Source organism: Bombina bombina, chromosome 1, assembly GCF_027579735.1.
Source record: "Bombina bombina isolate aBomBom1 chromosome 1, aBomBom1.pri, whole genome shotgun sequence".
Lineage (NCBI taxonomy): Eukaryota > Metazoa > Chordata > Amphibia > Anura > Bombinatoridae > Bombina > Bombina bombina.
Window position 1 is genome coordinate 233,296,392 of NC_069499.1, and position 24,567 is coordinate 233,320,958.

General features: G+C 40.6%; 1 protein-coding gene across 1 annotated transcript in view; it reads left to right on the forward strand.

Moving 5' to 3' along the window:
* The window catches only part of INO80 (INO80 complex ATPase subunit), a 396,744-nt gene that overhangs the window by 189,120 nt on the left and 183,057 nt on the right, over positions 1 to 24,567 (forward strand). The window contains 5 exon segments of the mRNA XM_053711738.1: positions 1,086 to 1,108; positions 1,990 to 1,992; positions 2,078 to 2,099; positions 2,102 to 2,152; positions 12,594 to 12,745. Of these exon segments, the coding sequence (XP_053567713.1) occupies positions 1,086 to 1,108; positions 1,990 to 1,992; positions 2,078 to 2,099; positions 2,102 to 2,152; positions 12,594 to 12,745 (251 nt within the window).

The window sequence follows — 24,567 nt, forward strand, 5'->3', positions numbered from 1 at the left end:
GGTGTATCCCTTTTAACCTCTCATTTGCCTTAAGCTTCAGTGACATTGCCTTTTGTCTCTGGCAGCAAAGGTTTTAAAGGGCCTTCTGTTACCTGCTTTTCAATCGCTCCTTGGTTTTGTGGTATAGTACAGCAATTATTCTGTGCACATAAACAGAGCAGGCCCAATAAATTGATACAATCTTCAGTCCTGATTATTGAGGATGAAGTCACAGAATTGGTTTATATATCAGTACATGTAGCATGAGCTGAATAGTTAATAGCTATAACTCCTCGAATTTCTCAGGCTTTGTTCTACACCACCAGTTTAACAAGGGGGGCCTAACAAGACTTCACATTGGACACAGTATAAATAAACTTTGCTGCGGATTACCACAACGAGCCCCCCCCCCCAATAACACAACAACCGATAACACAACATTGACAAAAGAAAAATGTCTGAGGTCTTACCAGCCACCCAGACAAATGAAGCCTGACTATAAAACAGACCAGAATTAAATAAAAATAATGAAGACTTGTGTTCATTCAATGCACCCGAGTGTCAATAAGATACGCTGCATAATATGAAAACCCCACTGAACAGGAGGTCTTAGGCACAAAAACTTTTATGTAGATCAATGTTCCCCTCTAATTTTTTATTTACAGCTGTGCGGAACTACTACTGCTCTGAGCTGAATTGTTTTACATAACCTGGTGACTGGGCAATATATTGCAATAAATATAATAAATATCTCAAAGCACCCCTTGCCCCAGGACTCTGCGGCTCTTTACTCTCCCCCAGGCCTCTGTAGCTTTCTCTCTCTGTGCACGGGCCTACCCAGATCACTGCATGTTCGTGCTACTGCTCACGTTACAGGGAACACTGATGTAGATAAGGAAATTGACCAGATTTAATTTAATACCCAGTATTCAGCCCAATATTAGGAAGTCAGACAAATTAGGTGGCCTTCTATAACACACTTGTAGCAGCATGAAAATGCTATGAGGATTCCTTAGTTACACAGTAGTGTATAGTTTAAAGAGTTTAAAACAAGTTCTGACTTGCATGTCACATCATAAATGTTAGCATTTTCATTATAACTATAGGAAAAGTTCTCATCATCGATAATGTAAAACATCTAAGGATTCTTACATAACCATGTCCTTTACTACTTAATGGATTACTAGATGTACTAATTTGTGTGTCACTTGCACATATAGTAACAGTAATGAAGTGCCTAATATCTCTTTAATTCCTTCAAGGTGCAGTGGAGCATTCTTTATTCTGCAAAGATCACAACAGAACTTACATTTGGATGTGACATGCAAGTTAGAACGTGTTTAAACTTGTCTGGAGTAAGGAAATTACTGAAAAGGGACTGCTGTTTTAACATAACTCCCTGATCCTATTGGCACCCCATATTCAAATTTGATTGTTAATTAGTAATTGTATATATACAAACATATGTAATTTTTGAGATATAGGCTTCCAAAATATTGATTACAACGGATTTACAAATACATTTTTCCTAATATAGGCAAGACCTTTCCAAAGACATTTGAATCACTTAAATAGGTTTCCTGGTTACCAAAATATTAAATGTTTAAAGTTAACAAGATGGTAACAAAAATGGTCAAAATTGCGAATGTTTCTCCCGTTATAACTTTGTAAATACAGAAGATATGGACCTGCAATTTTTCATAGACACATACCCCAGAAGGCCCTTTCAGTGTGCCAAAACAAAAATCAAAGAATGTGATGTCGAAAGTGAAAAGTGCCTCTTTACTGGTTGATTTCATATGGAATGGCCCCAGCCTAAAGTGCTATTTTAAATGAAAAAAAAAAGTTAAAGGAGCTCTTTGTAAACAATTGAATACACTCCATCATATAAAATGAATTATTGGGAACACATTTAATATTTACAGATATTTCTGATTTGTCTTTAATCCTAGCTGTAATATCCTTTCCTTTCTGTAACCAATTATTCCTCTTTGTTGTGTTCTGTTACAGATGGTAGCTCTTTTCCCTGTCTCTGAAAGCATCCTACAGGCTCCACCATGCTCGTCACATGGGCAAAGTCACCTAAAACTGACCTGAGCCACCTTCTCTAGCCAACAAGGATTAATCCTGTGGTTGGATTTTCCACTGTCTTACCCTAACCTCCATAGCTCTACATCTTGAAGGTAAGATTTGGAAATACATACACGGTATAGACTGATACATTGCTTTTTGTACAGGAGAAAAAGTACAAAAGACCTAAAAAATGCTTGAGAAAAGCATCATGCTTGGAAATAACAGCAGGGAAGTCTAAGTGGTATTGTCAGAATGTGCTTATTCACTGGATAGGAAGGTTACAAGGTTTGTTGAAAAATCTTACAGGGTCAGAATCAAGTTGTTGTAAGTTTTGATTCAATTGCTTTTTGCAATACACATGTATTAGTTAAAATACTTCTGGTAAACGCTTATAACACAAGAAGAGCATGCACCTTTTCAGAGATCTGGCAGCGATACATACGGTAGTTGTGATAACTCATATCTCACCATTGCAGGACACAGTTTGTGCCACCGCTGGATGTCAAGGTGTGCATGAAAACACTACTGATAAAACAGGTTACTATGGCAACTAAAAACGGGTTCCTTGCCACCAGGAAATTGCTGAGATTTACTGTTGACCAAGCACTGGTTTTCCGTTCATTAATCCAGCACAAAACCGTAAGCTCTTAGATTGGGATCCCTGTCAAATATTTCAGTATCCAGCATTGTCTAGTATATATTTTCACTCAATAACAGTTTTTTTTTCTTCCTACAGTAAGGACAGTGGGGAAGTCAGAGGTTTGCAGTTTTTATAACGGCTCATTTACATATGTTTTTGGGGCTATTCCTTAAAGGGAGATGAAACCCCAAAAAAAATCTCTCATGATTCAGATAGAGAATACAATTTTAAGCAACATTCCAATTTACTTCTATTCTTTAATTTGCTTCATTCTTCAGATATCCTTTGTTGAATAAATAGCAATGCACATCAGTGAGCCAATCACAAAGGGCATCTATGTGCAGCCACCAACCAGTAGCTACAGAGACTATTTTGATATTCTTTTCAACAAAGGATATCAAGAGAGTGAAGCAAATTAGATAATAGAAGTAACTTGCATGCTAAATTACAAAATAAAATAATTTTGCTTTCATGTCCCCTTTAATTTGACCAATTAGGCATCTTTATGCTCATAACACCTGGACCCCTCACTAGCTCATTAATGCCTGAGGATGTCATTATTGACTCCTATGTTGAGCGAGAGGTTGTTAACAGTTGTAGCTACCCCTTTCTTTGTCTGTTTGGTAGAGCTGTGTGTAACATCAGCATGAGCACATGGCTCTAACATAGCAAATGATTCCTCCTCATCAGCTGCCCTCTTTCTTGGCTTCATTTGATGTGAGCTCTGCTATCCCTGCCCTGTTATCTGATACTTTCTATTCTGTTGAAATGATCCTTCCATTGATGAGGATAGGACAATTATGCTAGTGGAAAAGGCATCTAGCCTCGATAACTTGTTCCAGCAATAAATAATTCATGCACCCACTGTCTTCGAAAATTACAAGCTAAACGTCTCACCCAGAGCATTCCTTAGCAGTAAAGTCTGGATGTAAAAACAAATTTATATAGAAGTATTTTCCTTTTTACCCTTCCTCACATTTTATTGTAGCTTGTAGTGTAGCTCTGTGAGCAATGCATACCCAAATTAGCTTGGTCTTTCACATAAATCATTAAAGGGACAGTCTACACAGAATTGTTGTTGTTTAAAAAGATAGGTAATCCCTTTATTACCCATTCCCCAGTTTGCATAGCCAACATGGTTATATTAATCACACCTTTTTTACCTCTGTTATTAGATTGTTTCTAAGCCTCTGCAGACTTCCCCCTTATTTCAGTTCTTTTGATAGACTTGCATATTAGCCAATCAGTGCTAACTCCTAGGTAACTCCACGTGCATGAGAACAATGTTGTCTATAGGGCACACATGAACTTACGCCCTCTAGTTTTGAAAAACTGTCAAAATGCATTCAGATAAGAGGCAGCCTTCAAGGGCTAAGAAATCGGCATATGAGCCTTCTAGGCTTAGCTTTCAACTAAAAATACCAAGAGAACCAAAGCAAAACATTGGAAAGTTGTTTAAAATTACATGCCCTATCTCAATTTTATTTTTAACCTAGACTGTCCCTTTAAACTGGTTCTTACATTTTGTCAAATTCTTTGATTTATCTTGCAGGGAATTTTGTGCATGAAAACTTGAATATACCAGGGAGTGCAGAATTATTAGGCAAATGAGTATTTCTGGACCACATCATCCTCTTTATGCATGTTGTCTTACTCCAAGCTGTATAGGCTCGAAAGCCTACTAACCAATTAAGCATATTAGGTGATGTGCATCTCTGTAATGAGAAGGGGTGTGGTCTAATGACATCAACACCCTATATCAGGTGTGCATAATTATTAGGCAACTTCCTTTCCTTTGGCAAAATGGGTCCAAAAGAAGGACTTGACAGGCTCAGAACAAGTCAAAAATAGTGAGATATCTTGCAGAGGGGATGCAGCACTCTTAAAATTGCAAAGCTTCTGAAGCGTGATCATCGAACAATCAAGCGTTTCATTCAAAAATAGTCAACAGGGTCGCAAGAAGCGCATGGAAAAACCAAGGCGCAAAATAACTGCCCCATGAACTGAGAAAAGTCAAGCGTGCAGCTGCCAAGATGCCACTTGCCACCAGTTTGGCCATATTTCAGAGCTGCAACATCACTGGAGTGTCCAAAAGCACAAGGTGTGCAATACTCAGGAGACATGGCCAAGGAAGAAAGGCTGATAGACGACCACCACTGAACAAGACACACAGCTGAAACGTCAAGACTGGGCCAAGAAATATCTCAAGACTGATTTTTCTAAGGTTTATGGACTGATGAAATGAGAGTGAGTCTTGATGGGCCAGATGGATGGGCCCGTGACTGGATTGGTAAAGGGCAGAAAGCTCCAGTCCAACTCAGACGCCAGCAAGGTGGAGGTGGAGTACTGGTTTGGGCTGGTATCATCAAAGATGAGCTTGTGGGGCCTTTTCGGGTTGAGGATGGAGTCAAGCTCAACTCCCAGTCCTACTGCCAGTTTCTGGAAGACACCTTCTTCAAGCAGTGGTACAGGAAGAAGTCTGCATCCTTCAAGAAAAACATGATTTTCATGCAGGACAATGCTCCATCACACGCGTCCAAGTACTCCACAGCGTGGCTGGCAAGAAAGGGGTATAAAAGAAGAAAATCTAATGACATGGCCTCCTTGTTCACCTGATCTGAACCCCATTGAGAACCTGTGGTCCATCATCAATGTGAGATTTACAAGGAGGAAAATCAGTACACCTCTCTGAACAGTGTCTGGGAGGCTGTGGTTGCTGCTGCACGCAATGTTGATGGTGGAACAGATCAAAACACTGACAGAATCCATGGATGGCAGGCTTTTGAGTGTCCTTGCAAAGAAAGGTGGCTATATTGGTCACTGATTTGTTTTTGTTTTTGTTTTTGAATGTCAGAATGTATATTTGTGAATGTTGAGATGTTATATTGGTTTCACTGGTAAAAATAAATAATTGAAATGGGTATATATTTGTTTTTTGTTAAGTTGCCTAATAATTATGCACAGTAATAGTCACCTGCACACACAGATATCCCCCTAAAATAGCTATAACTAAAAACAAACTAAAAACTACTTCCAAAACTATTCAGCTTTGATATTAATGAGTTTTTTGGTTCATTGAGAACATGGTTGTTGTTCAATAATAAAAATTATCCTCAAAAATACAACTTGCCTAAATAATTCTGCACTCCCTGTATTACTGCAAAATAAATGCATTCTAGTAAAATTGTTAATCTTTTAGTATTATTTGCTTACATGAACATGAAAGGATCATTAAACTACTCATAAAGGGCCAAATTGCAAGTGGAGCGCTATTTAACACTCCCGCTCTAGGTGGTAACTGCTCTAGATGTAAGCTTTTTTGCGCTTGTCAGGTTGCGACTATATTAAAGGACATGAAGCCCAAAAGTTTTTCTTTCATGATTCAGACAGAGCACACAAATTTAAACAACTTTTCAATGTACTTCTTTTATCTAATTTGCTTTTTTCTCTTGGTATCCTTTGTTGAAAAGCATATCTAGATAGGCTTGGGAGCTACCTACTGATTGGTTGCTACACATATATGCCTCTTGTGATTGGCTTACCAATGTGTTCAGCTAGTTCCCGGTAGTTCATTGCTGCTGCTTCAAGAAAGGATTACAAGAGAATGAAGCAAAATTGATAAGACGTAAATTGGAAAGTTATTTAGAAATGTATGTTTTATCTGAATCATTAAAGAAAATGTTTTGGTTTAATGGTCCTTTAAGTTGAAAGTAAACTGTTTTTGCTTGCGCTCTAAGCTGACAAGCGCAAAAAACCTGAACTATTGTGTGCACGTTCACAATTTCCCCCCGTCAGTGGTGCAACAAAAGAGGAAAAAAAAACACCCTATTCACATGCAAACCTAATCACATATTCTCAAACTATGCTAACCCGACATGAAAATATGATTATTTCACATTCCAATGTTCTTCACATAGAAGATTCTGTTCTATTCATTCATAAATAATATTTTTAGATATATCTGATGGGTTTTTTAGTTACTATATATAGGTATCCACACACACACACATATATATAATATATATATATATATTATATATATATATATATATAATATATATGTGTGTGTGTGTATAAAGTTGTACCAGCTAGCAGGGGAAGTGTTTAGACTAGTGAAACTAAGGCCCACCCTCTCTTAATAATAGGATGAGACCCCAGGTGCAAGGAGGCTTAAACAAATTGAATAGATTGAAAAGAATACAAAGTAAGCCTTATCCAGCACTGCACATACAGTCTCCAATTTTAAAATAAAACATGAAACTGCGATCCACTCAGGACTAGACTCCAAACACGGTTGTCAAGGCTGCAACAATTAATTTATTAATAAAAAATAAATCGAAAAAATATGTGCAAAATGTAACAAGGGAGTTTGATACAATTCATCAAACTAATTATAATATTAAGCATGCTGATGCATTCGTTACCCCCTCACACAAAGCAAAAAAGCTCTATTAATTGAGCTAGTACCAGTGCGTTCACTGTGAAAAAGCACAAAAAAGCCCAAGTATTAGCAAATATATTAGTTGTTGCTCTGTTTAAAGCTGTAAAGTAATTGCGCTGTTTCTGTGTTAGTAGAACATGCACCTGAAGCAAAAGCAAATTTCCTCTTGTTATGTGTGATTGACTTGATCATTGAGTAAAGTTCAAGTGGTATGGAGCATAATAAGATGGTGTTAATAACACTATGTGGGCCAAATAACTTTGCAAAGTCCCTGTATATACAAGTCCCCACCACTCACTCTAGAATGGAGCGAGCTGAACAATTGCCAGAGGGGCCGAGAGTATCACTCAGCAGGGATCACCAGCCGTTTACTCCTTGTCAGGTATTGCGCTGAACTTCAAAGCGCTAAGCCACACCAGTAATATCTGGTTACCTGAATCCTGAGACGAGTCGGTTCTTCAGACCACCTCGAAAGACCTACAACATCATCTTGCTGCAGATGCTGTCACTGTGCATCGTTCAGTAACTCAGCGTATGGGAGAGTGATGCGGAAGAAGCCTGAGGTATGCAAACACACATTTGGACAAGCCAGCTTCATTTTGGAAGAAGGTGCTGTGGACTGATGAAACAAGGATTGAGTCATTTGCTCATAACAAGGGGCATTATGCATGGCGGCAAAAGAACACAGTGTTCCAAGACAAACTTGCTAGCCACAGTAAAATTTGGTGGATGTTCCATCATGCTGTGGGGCTGTGTGGCCAGTGCCGGTACTGGGAATCTTGTTAAAGTTCTACTCAATATCAGCAGATACTTGAGAATAATGTTGAGGAATCAGTCACAAAGTTGAAGTTACGCCGGGGCTGGATATTTCAACAAGACAACGACCCAAAACACTGCTCAAAATCTACTCTGGCATTTATGCAGAGGGATAAGTACAATGTTCTGGAATGGCCATCCCAGTCCCCAGACCTGAATATCATTGAAAATCTGTGGGGTGATTTGAAGCAGGCTGTCCATGCTCGGCAACCATTAAACCTAACTGAACTGGAGATGTTTTGCAAGGAGGAATGGTCCAAAATACCTTCATCCAGAATCCAGACACTCATTACAGGCTATAGGAAGCATCTAGAGGCTGTTATTTCTGCTAAAGGAGGCTCTACTAAATATTATTTGCAATATTTCTGTTGGGGTGCCCAAATGTATGCACCTGTCTAATTTCGTTTTGATGCATATTGCACATTTTCTGTTAATCCAATAAACCTCATTTCACTACTGAAATATTACTGTGTCCTTCAGTTATTTGATAGATTAACATAAAATTGCTGATCCAAACACCCAATTATTTATAAATGAAATCATGGAAATTGTCAGTGGTGCCTAAACTTTTGCATACGACTGTGTGTGTGTGTGTGTATATATATATATATATATATATCATATACAGTTGTGGTCATAAGTTTACATACCCTCGCAGAATTATTTATGATTTCTTGGCTATTTTTCAGAGAATATGAAGATAACACAAAAACTTTTATTTCACTCATGGTTAGTGTTTGGCTACAGCCATTTATTATCAATCAACTGCGTTTACTCTTTTTAAATCATAATGACAACAGAAACTACCCAAATGACCCTGATCAAAAGTTTACATACCCTGGTGATTTTGGCCTGATAACATGCACACAAGTGGACACAAAGGGGTTTGAATGGTGATTAAAGGTAACCATCCTCACCCTGTGATCTGTTTGCTTGTAATTAGTGTGTGTGGTGTGTGTGTATAAAAGGTCAATGAGTTTCTGGACTCCTGACAGACCCTGGCATCTTTCATCCAGTGCTGCACTGAACGATTCGGAGTCATGGGGAAAGCAAAAGAATTGTCAAAGGATCTGCGGGGAAAAGGTAGTTGAACTGTATAAAACAGGAAAGGGATAAAAAAAAAACTATCCAGGGAATTGAGAATGCAAATCAGCAGTGTTCAAACTCTAATAAAGAAGTGGAAAATGAGGGGTTCTGTTGAAACCAAACCAACGGTCAGGTAGACCAACTAAAATTTCAACCACAACTGCCAAGAAAATTGTCGGGATGCAAAGACAAACCCACAAATAACTTCAGGTGAAATACAGGACATGTGGGTGTGGCTGTTTCAAGATGCACAATAAGGAGGCACTTGAAGAAAGATGGGCTGCATGGTCGAATCGCCAGAAAAAAGCCATTACTACGCAAATACCCACAAAGTATCCCGCTTACAATACAACAAACAGCACAGAGACAAGCCTCAACCTTCTGGCACAAAGTAATATTTAGAGATGAGACTAAACTGGGCTTTTTGGCCACAACCATAAACGCTACATCTGGTCAAGGCCTATGATGAAAGGTACACCATTCCTACTGTGAAACACGGAGGAGGATCGCTGATGTTTTGGGGATGTTGTGAGCTACAAAGGCATAGGAAATTTTGTCAGAATTGATGGCAAGATGAATGCAGTATGTTATCAAACAGAACACCTCATTTTTTGTGTGTGTGTGTATATATATATATATATATATATGTGTGTGTGTACATATGTATTTGTGTATATATGTCTGTAAATACATACAGTATATACACATAATTACATAAATACACACACACACATATATATATGTATATAAATTTACCTCATATCTTTGAACCCTTATGATTTTTTTTGTGCAATTTTTTTAAAATAATTTTTATTAGATGGTGTTATTAAGAATGTTACTGTACTTTGTAATGTGTTTTGTGCAACGTTTTGGTTGCGGTAATCATTCTAGCATAAATCGTGATTACACTCAATCAATCACCATTTACTTTCAACTTGTAACAGCAGCAGTAAACCCACTCCACTTGTAATCTGTCTTAAAATGTTTAACCTATTCAATTTACCTTAATTATTTATATTACCTGCGTGTTCTGTAATCTACCTCTAAATGTTGTCTTTTAAACACTGCCCTCAGAGAAGCTGGCATGCAAGGGTCCTTAAAGAGATATAACACGTTAAGTAAATTGACCTTTTTATACAGTGTGTGTGTTAATAATTTACTTTATGTAAAAAATAAAAAGGTTTATAACTTCATACATGACTAAGGACATCTGTCCAAAACATTGTTGATTTGTACAGCCTGGCTCAATAAACTCTTGATTTCTTCTGCAGTTTGGTGGTGCGGCTATTTCTTGAGTTGCTGCTATTGTTGGGGGACTGTGCAGAGCCCTCTTAGTTTGCACACCGTGTGTGTCCCAGGTGCTGGAATCTTTGAACATTTGCAAGATAGAGATACTAAACCCAAATTTTTTTCTTTCATGATTCAGATTGAGCATGTGTTTTTAAGCAACTTTATAATTTACTCCTATTATCAAATTTTCTTTGTGCTCTTGCTATCTTTATTTGAAAAAGCTAGAATCTAGGCTAAGTAGCCGGCCCATTTTTGGTTCAGCACCCTGGATAGCGCTTGCTGATTGGTGGGTACATTTAGCCACCATTTGGCAAGCGCAACCCAAGTGCTGAACCAAAGATGGACCTGCTTTTTAAAATAAAGATAGCAAGAGAACAAAGAAAAATTGATAATAGGAGTAAATGTGAAAGTTGCTTAAAATTGCATGCTCTTTCGGAATCATGAAAGAAAAGATTTGGGTTTAGTATCCCTTTAATGAAGCAAACATCTTGAAAACCATGCCCTCAGAGACTCCATAGACTTCCCTCAAGGCTGTAATTTTTTTTAAAATTAACAGAGTGATCTACCCATAACTATCTTACAAAGCACACTCCATTTATTATTCTTTCTGCCAGATTCACAGAATACACACAATACAGCCCAATACAGTGGCAAATGAGTCCCTGAAGCTGACATACCTGTGTGGATTACATGTGAGGCAGGAAGACATCTTGAGCCATGAATGTGCACATTGAGAAGGAAAGGCGCGCGCAGCAGCCTTATTATGGGTTTTACTGCCAATTTGTAAATTTGATAAGAAACTGCAAAAGACATGGGGGTGGCATTCTATGGGTATTGATTTAAAGGTATTTCTTTAAGTAATCTTGCAGCTTTAAGTTTGTACATAAATCAGTAATGCACGCTATAGGAATATACAGTGCACTTATTTACCTCTGGAAATTGTGTCCCCCCATGCTCTTGATAAGGATGCATTTTATATCCTGACAGCTATAGAGTAATAACTTAAATCAGTGCAGAAACTCATTTATAAGTGTACCTTATTGATCACAACAAAGATCAATACTCTGTGTTTTTCAAGGGGTACATTCCTGGATTGCAAAATTTAGTAACAAAATGAGATTTAAATGTTCATAAAACATTTATTTTTAAGCATATCTTTTTGCAATGCAATACATAATTGCTGATTATATACGTTGCATATATAAAAAAAATAATACTTTAAATATGCTGTAATCCTCCAACATGTGACACAGTGATTGCTTAGAAGAGACCAGATGCTTATTTATGTCCCTAATTGACCACAACACAGGTGATGACCTAAAACTACTTACCAATTTTCTTATGGGATGTATCTCTAGACTGCCCTGAAACGGCAAAACCCTGCAAAAGTTTTGTAATACGAGTTTTAATTGCTTATAAAACATGTTTTTTTGTATGCAGATTATTAGCATTGCATTGCTTAAGTAAATATATCCCTTCCCTCTAGCTCTACTCAGATTTCTGACTTTCTATCACTATCTCCCCATCACACCAAGTCTGCTGCCTCCGAGTTACACTTGACTCCAATCTGTCCTTCATTCCCCACATCCAATTGCTCTCTTCATCCTGCCGCAACCACATAAGCAATATTTCCAAAATTCTGAGCGCTCACACCACTAAGCCACTAATCCACTCCTTTGTAATTTCCCGACTTGAGTATTAATCACCTACTAACTGGCCTTCCTCTATCCCACCTATCCCCCCTTCAATCCATCCCAAATGCCTCTGCCAGGCTAATCTACCTTTCCCGTTGTTCTGTATCTGCTGCCCCTCTCTGCGAGTCCCTTCAGTGGCTCCCCATTCACAGCAGTTACATTTTATTCAAAGTTCTCACTTTCAACTACAAACCCCTTACCAACGTCCGCTCCCTACTACCTATCCTCACTAATCAACAAATATACTCCAGCCAGCCCCCTAAGGTCCAACACTGACCTGCTCCTTGCATCTTCTATTATCTCCTCTTCCCATGCTAGACTGCAGGACTTCTCTCCTTTTTCCCACCCTTCTACCCTTATACATTGTAAGTTCCCACAGGAATTGGGCCCTCTATTCCTCCTGTATTTGTCAAAATTTGTCTTGTGTCTTAAAAGTATTATATCATTTGTTTAACTTATATCAGTTGTTCTCATGAACAGCACTCTGGAATATGTTGGCGCTTTATTATTCAAGTACTTATTTGTTTATGAGAAAATAGTGCCTTTTATTTGGTTAATGTGTTTTTTTCTTTTTCTTTTTTGAAGAAATTGGTTTTCTGCAATCTGATTCATCCAATCCTTGGATTTTCTGACTATTTATTACACCACCAAACCACTTCCTCTCAACATGTACGACACTGCCAAATTACAGAGCTGCCCTCCTCTTTGTGTTTCACGGCTCCTCTGGTAAGCAATTGATATTTGTGTTTCACTAGGTAAGCTACTGACATTTGTGTTTTTCTATTCCTCTGTTAAGCTACTGACATTTGTGTTTTGCTACCCCTCTTGTAAGTAATTGACATTTGTGTTTTGCTACCCCTCTTGTAAGTAATTGACATTTGTGTTTTGCTACCCCTCTTGTAAGTAATTGACATTTGTGTTTTGCTACCCCTCTGGTAAGCAACTGACATTCCCCGCTCTGTGCCTCTTATTTGCCAGTCAGTCAGTAATTTGAAGAATTCTAAGACCATTGCTATATTTCACTAGCATAGTAAAGACCTGTTTGTTTGTGCACATTATAAAATGGTGCAGCTCCACTGCAGCCAATTTGAGATGATTTATCTCTGCAACCACAAATTCAAGATGCAGCCTCTGCTTCATATTCTAGGTGGCAGACTCTTGCAAGACTGAACTACAAGTTCTCAGAAGCTGCAAATGCATCTTGATAAAATAAGACTTACAAAAGATCACATTAACTTGCAGTAAAATACTGCCAAGTTTTGGCTAGGGAACCAGTACAACTCTCACTTATTTTGGACAAGAGTCATTAAAGTGTAGATAATGAACATATCACTATGCACTAAATGATAATGCAAGGCATCTACCCTAATAAACATTCTGCAATGTATAATTAATGCATACTACCTATACACTGATAATATATATGCTGCACTGTGTAATGATGATAAGAGGGGAAAAGCCGTGCAGTGAGATATTTCAGTTAGATTGTTCCAGCTGTTGTGGCTGACCTGAACTCTCTGCCTTCCTATGTTTCTGTTTAGTCCCAGCCATTCTAGCCATTCACCACATAGAGCTCCTATTATGAAGCCCAACTTAGGCAGCAAAAACATAAATATACACATTTAAAAGAAATGTATGTCATGCACCAAATTCCCCCCTCACCCCCCCCGGTGCTCTAAGCTAATCTGCCTCTATTGTAACACCAGCCCTAGTTTAACCCCTTTACAGGAGTTATAAACATAGAAACCTCGGGTCAGTAATGCAATATGCCAAGAGTACAGGTTTCTACGGCGAGCAGCAGGCAGCAGTGAAGATACCGGAAGTACATCCAAAAGGTCACCCAATCCAAACGCACACAGACCAGAGTGCCGTATGCCGCGGTAGATCAAACCGCTGAGATATCTTAAAAAGACAGAAACAGGCAGGAACTACCAAGTGTGTAAAAGTAAAATCACACTTTATTAGGCAGGTTTAAAAAAGTATTGTCCCTCTGTTTGCCTCCATGCCTGGTTGTGCCTGCCTTTTTCTGTCCTTTTCAGTAATGCAATATGTTTAGTCTCTAACAAATGAAAGCATATACTTTTCTTTCTAATGACACGATAAGTCCACGGATCATCTAATTACTATTGGGGATATCACTCCTGCCCAACAGGAGGCGGCAAAGAGCACCACAGCAAAGCTGTTAAACATCACCTCCCTTCCCTCCAACCCCAGTCATTCTCTTTGCTTACGTTAGAGCAAGGAAGTGGTAAAGTTAGGTGTTAGAAAAGATTCTTAAGCAAGATTTTATTATTTTTTAAGTAGTGCAAGATTGTGCTGTTTTGTCCTAGGGTATAGCCGTAGTCCATATCACTCTTCAGTAGAGCAGTGGTGGCTTTCAAGCAATGGGAACTTGTGGGACATAATTCTCACTGTGCTTCCCATGTAGTTAAAGGAACACTCAATCAAAATTAAACTTTCATTATTCAGATAGAGCATGCACTTTTAAACAACTTTCCATTTTACTTCCATTAACAAAATGTGCAGTTTTTTTATATTTAAACTTTTTGAGTCACCAGCTTCTACAGAGCATGTGGAAGAATAAGTGTGTATGCATTTGTGAATGGCTGATTGCTGTCACATGGTACGTGTATGCATTTGTGATTGGCTGATGGCTGTCACATGGTACAGGGGGGGGAGTGGAAAAATACATAACTTAAAATTGTCAGAAAAAAAATCTACTTCTCATTTGAAGTTCAGACTAAGTGCTATTGCATTGTCTTGTTATCTTGCATTTGTTGATTATGGAAATCTACAGTGTTGACTGGTCCTTTAATGCTGCCCTAATTCTGAAAGCCTGAGTAAGATTACTCAGTCTTTATCTCTTTTTCCACAGGTCCATGTGAGGGAGAGGACCTCTCAAACCTAGTGAGATGCCTTGCTGCCTGGCAGATTTATGAGTTAAGTGCTGACTTTATTTTTTTTGGGCAACAGGAAAAATTAGGCACTTTATTTACTATATACTGGGACACAGGAATTTCTCCTATATGTTTGGGGGAACATACAAAGGAGGCAGTATCGTTATGGCAGGCACTGGGGGCTGAGGAGGTTAAAAAGGCTAATTTTTTATGTGGTGTTCACTTCTCCTGACAACTTAACTTTAAGATGCCGACCGGGATGTTAATTTTTTTTAGACGCCCACGATGGGCGGGGTTAACTGAGGCGGCAATTTGCTGTTGCTTGCCGTTTTCCCCTTCACTTCCTGTGACCGGAGGGGTCACATAGGTCGGGTCAGATAGCAGTCTCAGACAGGAAAGCGCATAATAAACGCTAAATGCTGCATTATTAGGACCGGACAGTTTTTCATTGTGCTGCAAGTCGAGTTCCAGATTTACTACTGGAGAATATTATCCTGTGTCAGCAGGGCAGGTAGGCACCTCAGCAAAGCTAAGCTGAGGTGTAGAGGTTGTCAGTAGTGCTTGTGTAACACTATTTTTTTCCTTACTGAAAAAAATAAAAAAGTTACGTTTAAAATTTAAAGAGACAGTAACTTTTTTTTTGTGTTTTAATTTTTATCTAAAATTTAAGTTTATTTATTGGTTATTTGTTCCATTGTGAGTCAGAATGGACCAAGAGGCCCTGCCAAATGTTACTTGTTTTTTATGTTTTGATGCTAATGTGGAACCACTGATCCCTTTCTGTTCCTCATGTATTGAGAGAACTTTAATTACAGGGATAGACTATTTTCTGAGCCAACATTGTCTAAGTTGGATGCTGTTCAGGAGTCTAATGACAATGTTCAATATATGCTGCAGCTTTCTCCTCAAGTGTCTCAAATTTTATCGCCCTCACACATGCAGTGCCCTGCGCTTCCTCTCAAGCTCCGCCTGGAGTTACCTTGCAAGACATCGCTTCCCTAATGTCATCAGCGGTATCTGATGCGTTGTCTGCTTTTCCCATGCTGCGGGGAAAGCGCAAGAGGAAATGTAATCAATCAGTGAATAAGGTTGCTGACACAGTAGTGGCTATTCCGAGTGATTCTTCCCAAAAACCTGAAGAGGAAGATACTTCAGTAGCATCTGAGGGTGAAATCTCAGATTCAGACAGTGTAATACCTTTAGCTGATACTGAAGTTGTTTCTTTCAGGTTTAAGCTCGAACACCTCCGTTTGTTACTTAAGGAGGTTTTAGCTAACCTGGACGACTCCGACACTACCGTCGTAGTCAATCCTAAGAAGTCCAGTAAACTAAACAAGTATTTTGACATGCCCTCCATGGTGGAGGTATTTCCTGTACCAGATAGGGCTACAGAGATTATTGCTAGGAATGGGAGAGACCGGCTATACCTTTTTCTCCATCCCCTATATTTAAAAAGATGTTTCCTATAACAGACTCTATCAAGGAGTCTTGGCAGGCGGTACCCAAGGTGGAAGGGGCAATTTCCACACTACCCAAGAGAACTACTATTCCCATAGAGGATAGTTGTTCCTTTAAGGATCCTATGGATAAGAAGTTAGAGGGGTTACTCAAGAAAATGTATGTACAACAGAGTTTACAATGGCATCCCGCGGTTTGTATTGCTACTGTCACTAGTGCGGCAGCATACTGGTTTGATGCATTGTCTGATTCTATTCGGACAGACACTCTCCTCGAAGAAATCCAGGATAGGATAAAGGCCCTTAAGTTGGCCAACTCCTTTATCACGGATGCTTCCCTTCAGGTTATTAAGCTGGGAGCTAAGATTTCTGGTTTTGCCGTACTGGCCCACAGTCATCTAAGTGTAAACTTTTGGCAATTCCTTACAAGGGAAAGACCTTGTTTGGGCCGGGTTTGACGGAAATAATTTCTTACATTACGAGAGGAAAGGGCCATTTCCTCCCTCAGGATAAGAAATATAAACAAAATGGACGTCAGAGTAATTTTAGTTCCTTTCAAATTTTCAAGGGAAATCATTCCACTCCCTCTTCCAAGCAGGAGCAGTCCAAGCCTTCCTGGAGGCCCAATCAGTCTTGGAACAAGGGAAAACAATTCAAAAACAGCATGAAGGGCCTGTCCCTGATCCGGGACCGGATCTTGTGGGGGGCAGACTTTCCTTCTTCACTCAGGCTTGGGTTTGAGATGTTCAGGACCCCTGGGCGGTGGACATCGTGTCCCAGGGATACAAACTAGAGTTCAAGACCTTTCCTTCCAGGGGCATGTTTCTGCTTTCAAGATTATCTGTAGACCAGACAAAAAGAGAGGCATTCTTACACTGTGTTCGGGACCTCTCCGACCTGGGAGTGATAGTTCCTGTTCCGATGCAGGAACGGGGTCTGGGGTTCTATTCCAATCTGTTTGTGGTTCCCAAAAAGAAGGGAACCTTCAGACCAATTTTAGATCTCAAGTGTCTAAACATATTCCTCAGAGTGCCGTCCTTCAAGATAGAAACTATTCGTTCCATTTTTCCTTTGGTCCAAGAGGGTCAATTTATGACAACGGTGGATTTAAAGGACGCATACCTGCATGTTCCCATCCACAGGGACCATCACAAGTTTCTAAGGTTTGCATTTCTAGACAAAAACTTCCAGTTCATGGCTCTTCCATTCGGCCTTGCCACAGCTCCCAGAATTTTCTCAAAGGTTCTGGGATCCCTGTTGGCGGTGCTCCGATTGCGGGGCATTAAAGTGGCCCCTTATCTGGAAGACATTCTGTTTCAGGCGCCATCCTTTCAACAAGCAAGATTCCACACGGAAATGTTGTTGTTTTTCCTGCGATCTCACGGATGGAAGGTAAATTTGGAAAAGAGTTCCTTAGTTCCAGACACAAGGGTTATTTTCGTGGGAACCATAATACATTCCTTATCAATGAAGATTTTTCTTTTACAAGATATACAGAGTCCACGGTTTCATCCTTTACTTGTCGGATATATTCCTCCTGCTAACAGGAAGTGGCAAAGAGCACCACAGCAGAGCTGCTATATAGCTCCTCCCCTAACTCCTCCCCCCAGTCATTCTCTTTGCCTATGCATAGCAATAGGAAGGGTAAAGTTTATGTGGTGATAAAAAGATTTATTTTTTTATTTTTCTTCAATCAAGAGTTTTTTATTTTAAATGGTACCGGTGTGTACTGTTTTTACTCTGGCATGATATGGAAGAAGAATCATGCCTTGAGTCTGATGATCTTAGCAGTAGTAACTAAGATCCATTTTCGTTCCCACAATTTCAAGGTATGTGCAGTCATTTGCATTCTGAGGAGACATGATATATCAGAACTTTGCTGACATATTCCCCATGCGGGGCAGGGGTAAGCAGTAGTCCTTGTTTTATAATAACATGGGACACTTAAGGGCTTTGTGGTTAGACACTGGGGTAGCCTAGGAAACCTAATGAAGAACGATTGAGTTTTATTGAGGCTGAATTTTGTTTGTGGGGTTCACATGGCATATTTGTTAATAGAAGCAGTGTGTACATTTATTACTTGAAAACGCTTCCCATGCGGTTTTCTGTATTTTTGGCTCTTCAGATATGATGGGCGGGGCCTTTTTTCACGCTTCAGTGCGCAGTTAGATTTCTGGAGAGGTGGCAGCCATTAGCTCCGGTTGGAACCAGACTGTGTGGCTGTGCTTTGAAGTGGGACCGGATCGGTTGGACAGGTCTTGGGGGCAGGTAGGCGCAGAAGACTTTAACCGTTTATTGTCTGCAGATCGTTTTACTCCTGCTTAACTTGCTGAAATTTAAAATTTTACTGGTGGTGCAACATCCAAAGGCACTTAAGGCTCTCAAAACAACAAAATATTGCATTTTAATTATCGTTTTATCGATTTTGAAAAAACAGTGTACACTTTTTCTTCTTAAAGGCGCAGTAACCGTTTTTTTGTACTGTATTATTTTTACACACAATAAAGTTGGGAAAGAATTGTGCTGTTATTACTAGTCTGTACAACATGTGTGACATGGGAAATCAGTGTTCTATGTGTTTAGAAGCCATGGTGGAACCCCCTCTTACATTGTGCCCTCATTGTACTGAAAGGGCCTTACACTGTAAGGATCACATTTTAAATAAAGAAAGTGGGCCTCAGGAGGATTCAGAGTCTGCAGAGAATCAAGGTATACCTTCTATTTCTTCCCAAGTGTCACAACCTTTAACGCCCACACAAGCGACGCCAAGTAATTCTACTGCGTCTCTTTCTTTTACTTTGCAAGATATGGCGGCAGTCATGTCTACTACCCTTACAGAGGTATTGTCTAAGCTGCCAGTCTTGCAGGGTAAACGCCATAGGTCAGATATTAATACAAATACTGAACCTTCTGATGCCTTAGTAGCTATTTCCGATGTAAACTCCCAATGCTCTGATTTGGGGGTTAGGGATTTTATGTCTGAGGGAGAACTTTCAGAGTCAGGAAATTTAATACCTCAGACAGATTCAGACTTCAAGTCTTTTAAATTCAAATTAATACACCTCCGCTTATTGCTCAGGGAGGTTCTGGCGACTCTGGATGATTGTGACCCGATCACGGTTCCTCCAGAAAAATTGTGTAAAATGGACAAATATTTGGAAGTACCTACTTACACAGATGTTTTTCCGGTTCCTAAGAGAATTTCGGAAATTGTTAAGAAGGAATGGGATAGACTAGGTATACCGTTTTCTCCCCCTCCTAATTTTAAGAAAATGTTTTCCATATCTGACACCATGCAGGATTTTTGGCAATTGATCCAAGGTGGAGGGAGCTGTTTCTACTTTAGCTAAATGTACAACTATCCCCATTGAGGACAGTTGTGCGTTTAAAGACCCTATGGATAAAAAAACTGGAGGGTCTTCTAAAGAAAATTTATGTTCACCAGGGTTTTCTTTTGCAGCCTATAGCGTGCATGGTTCCAGTAACTACTGCGGCTGCCTTTTTGTTTGACGCCCTGGAAGAATCCTTGAAGTTTGAGACACCTTTTAGAGGACATTTTAGACAGAATTAAGGCTCTAAAGGTTGCAAATTCTTTCATGATGGATGCTGCTTTTCAGCTTGCTAAATTAGCAGCGAAAAATGCAGGCTTTCCCATCGTGGCGCGTAGAGCGTTATGGCTAAAATCTTGGTCGGTGAACGTGTCGTCTAAGTCTAAGCTTATGTCTATTCCCTTCAAGGGTAAGACCCTATTTGGGCCTGAACTGAAGGAAATAATTTCTGACATTACTGGAGGTAAAGGTCACACCCTACCTCAGGACAAGCCCCTCAAGATGAGGACTAAACAAAATAATTTTTGTTCCTTTCGGAATTTTAAAGGAACATCATCTGCTTCCCCTTCCTCTGCTAAGCAGGAAGGAAACCTTGCGCAATCCAAGGCGGTCTGGAGACCTAACCAGGCCTGGAATAAAGGTAAACAAGTCAAAAAGCCTGCTGCTGCTACCAAGACAGCATGAAGGGGCATCCCCGATCCGGGACCGGATCTAGTAGGGGGCAGACTCTTTCTTTGCTCAGGCTTAGGCAAGGGATGTACAGGATCCCCGGACATTGGAAATCGTGACCCAGGGGTATCAGTTGGAATTCAAGGATTTTCCCCCAAGAGGAAGATTCCATCTTTCTCGATTGTCTGTAGACCAGACAAAAAGAGAGGCGTTCTTACACTGTGTAAAAGACCTCTACACCATGGGTGTAATCTGCCCAGTTCCAGCTCGAGAACAGGGGCAGGGGTTCTATTCAAACCTTTTCGTGGTTCCCAAAAAAGTGGGAACCTTCAGACCAATTTTAGATCTCAAAGGTCTAAACAAGTTTCTTAGAGTCCCATTGTTCAAGATGGAGACCATTCGTACAATTCTGCCTATGATCCAGGAGAGTCAGTTCATGACCACGGTGGACCTGAAGGATGCATATCTTCATGTCGCTATCCACAAGGATCATCATCAGTTCCTGGGATTTGCATTTCAGGACAAACATTATCAGTTTGTGGCCCTTCCCTTCGGGTTCGCCACGGCTCCAAGGATCTTCACAAGGGTTCTAGGGGCTCTTCTAGCGGTGCTCAGGCCGCGAGGAATAGCGGTGGCACCATATCTGGGCGATATCTTGATCCAGGCGTCAACATTTCATCTATCAAAATCACACACGGAAATCGTGTTATCATTTCTGAGAACTCACGGTTGGAAAGTGAATGTAGAAAAGAGTTCACTAGTTCCACAGACAAGGGTTCCATTTCTGGGAACTCTAATAGACTCAGCAAGCATGAAAATATTTCTGACAGAAGTCAGAAAATCAAAGATTCTAAAAACTTGCAGGGCTCTGCAGTCCATTCATCGGCCATCAGTGGCTCAGTGTATGGAAGTCATCGGACTAATGGTAGCGGCAATGGATATCATTCCGTTTGCTCGCTTTCATCTCAGACCACTACAACTGTGCATGCTCAGTCAGTGGAATGGGGATTATGCAAACTTATCTCCTCAGATAAATCTGGACCAAGAGACCAGAGACTCTCTTCGGTGGTGGTTGTCGCAGGACAATCTGTCCCAAGGGATGAGCTTCCGCAGGCCATCTTGGGTGATAGTAACGACGGACGCCAGTCTTCTAGGCTGGGGTGCAGTCTGGAATTCCCTGAAGGCTCAGGGTGTGTGGACTCAGGAGGAGTCTCAATTACCAATCAATATTCTGGAACTGAGAGCGATTTTCAATGCGCTGCTAGCGTGGCCTCAGTTGGCTTCAGCCAAATTCATAAGATTCCAGTCGGACAACATCACGACTGTGGCGTACATCAATCATCAGCGGGGAACAAGGAGTTCTCTAGCGATGATAGAAGTTTCAAAGATAATTCGATGGGTGGAGGCTCACTCTTGCCATCTGTCTGCGATCTATATCCCAGGAGTAGAGAACTGGGAAGCAGATTTTCTAAGTCGTCAGACTTTTCATCCGGGGGAATGGGAACTTCACCCGGAGGTGTTTGCAACCCTGATTCATCAGTGGGGCACACCGGAATTGAATCTGATGGCATCTCGACAGAATGCCAGACTTCCACGTTACGGGTCCAGGTCAAGGGATCCTCAGGTGGTGCTGATAGATGCCCTAGCAGTACCTTGGTCGTTCAACCTGGCTTATGTGTTTCCATCGTTTCCTCTCCTTCCTCGTGTGATTGCCAGAATCAAACAGGAGAGGGCTTCGGTAATTCTGATAGCGCCTGCGTGGCCACACAGGACATGGTATGCAGATCTAGTGGACATGTCGTCTCTGCCACCGTGGAGACCTCCATTGAGAAGGGACCTTCTCATTCAAGGTCCTTTCCAACATCCAAATCTTACTTCTCTGCAACTGACTGCTTGGAGATTGAACGATTGATTTTATCTAAGCGGGGTTTCTCTGAGCCGGTCATTGATACCCTGATTCAGGCTCGAAAGCCGGTCTCTTGAAAAATTTACCATAAGATATGGCGTCAATATCTTTATTGGTGTGAATCCAAGGGTTACTCATGGAGTAAGGTTAGGATTTTGTCCTTTCTCCAAGAAGGTTTGGAGAAGGGTTTATCTGCTAGTTCATTGAATTGACAAATCTCTGCTTGTCAATTTTGCTTCACAAGCGTCTGGCAGATGTACCAGATGTTCAGGCTTTTTGCCAGGCTTTAATTAGAATCAAGCCTGTGTTCAAACCAATTGCTCCGCCATGGAGTTTGAATTTAGTTCTTAATGTTCTTCAAGGGGTTCCGTTTGAACCCATGCATTCCATAGATATTAAGCTGTTATCTTGGAAAGTTTTGTTTTTAGTTGCTATCTCTTCTGCTCGAAGAGTTTCTGAGCTTTCTGCATTGCAATATGATTCCCCTTATTTTATATTCCATTCTGATAAGGTAGTTTTGCGGACTAAACCTGAATTCCTTCCTAAGGTTGTTTCAAATAAGAATATTAATCAGGAAATTTTTGTTCCTTCTCTGTGTCCTAATCCTTCTTCGAAGAAGGAGCGTCTGTTACATAACTTAGACGTGGTTCGTGCTTTGAAGTTTTACTTGCAAGCAACCAAGGATTTCCGTCAAACATCCTCTCTGCGGTTTATTCTGGAAAGCGTAGAGGTCAAAAAGCTACAGCTACCTCTTTCTTTTTGGCTGAAAAGCATATTACGTTTGGTATACGATACTGCTGGACAGCAGCCTCCTTAGAAGATTATGGCACATTCCACCAGGGCTGTGGCTTCCACATGAGCTTTTAAAAATGATGCTTCTGTTGAACAGATCTGTAAGGCTGCGACTTGGTCCTCCCTTCATACTTTTTCCAAATTTTACAAATTTGATACTTTTGCTTCTTCTGAGGCTATTTTTGGGAGAAAGGTGCTTCAAGCAGTGGTGCCTTCCGTTTAGGTTCCTGTCTTGTCCCTCCCTTTCATCCTTGTCCTAAAGCTTTGGTATTGGTATCCCACAAGTAAAGGATTAAACCGTGGACTCGGTATATCTTGTAAAAGAAAAGGAAATTTATGCTTACCTGATAAATTGATTTCTTTTACGATATACCAAGTCCACGGCCCACCCTGTCTTTTTGAGACAGGACTTATTTTTATATAAACTTCAGTCACCTCTGCACCTTAATGGTTCTTTCCCTTTCTCTTCCTATACCTTCGGTCGAATGACTGGGGGGAGGTGTTAGGGGAGGAGCTACATAGCAGCTCTGCTGTGGTGCTCTTTGCCACTTCCTGTTAGCAGGAGGAATATATCCAACAAGTAAAGGATGAAACCGTGGACTCGGTATATCGTAAAAGAAATCAATTTATCAGGTAAGCATAAATTTCCTTTTCTGACAGAAGTCAGGAAATCAAAGATTTTCAATTCTTGCCTGGCGCTTCAGTCCTCTCCTCGGCCGTCAGTGGCTCAGTGCATGGAGGTTATCGGTCTGATGGTAGTGGCAATGGACATCATCCCGTTCGCCCATTTCCACCTCAGACCTCTGCAGTTAAACATGCTCAGTCAGTGGAATGGAGATTATGCAGATCTGTCTCCGCGATTACAGCTGGAGCAGGAGACAAGGGATTCTCTTCTTTGGTGGTTGTCTCAGGATCATCTCTCCCAGGGAACCTACTATCGCAGCCCCTCTCTGGTGACTGTGACAACAGACGCCAGCCTTCTGGGATGGGGAGCAGTCTGGGGCTCTCTAAAGGCTCAGGGAAGATGGACTCAATTGGAGTCTGTTCTACCCATAAACATTCTGGAGCTGAGAGCAATATTCAATGCTCTTCTGGCCTGGCCTCAGTTAGCCTCGGCCTGGTTCATGAGGTTCCAGTCGGACAACATAACTTCAGTGGCTTATATCAACCATCAGGGAGGAATGCAGAGTTCCTTGGCCATGACGGAGGTAGCCAAGGTAATTGAGTGGGCGAAGACCCACAATTGCTGTCTGTCGGCGATCCACATCCCAGGAGTGGACAACTGGGAGGGGACCTTTCTGAGCAGGCAGACTTTTCACCCGGGAGAGTGGGAACTCCATCCGGTAGTGTTTTGCAGCCTGATTCTCAAATGGGGTCAGCCGAAATTGGATCTCATGGCATCTCGGCAGAATGCCAAGCTTCCGAGGTAAGGTCAAGGGACCCTCAGACTGTACTGATAGACGCCCTGGCGGTACCTTGGAATTTCAGTCTCGCATAC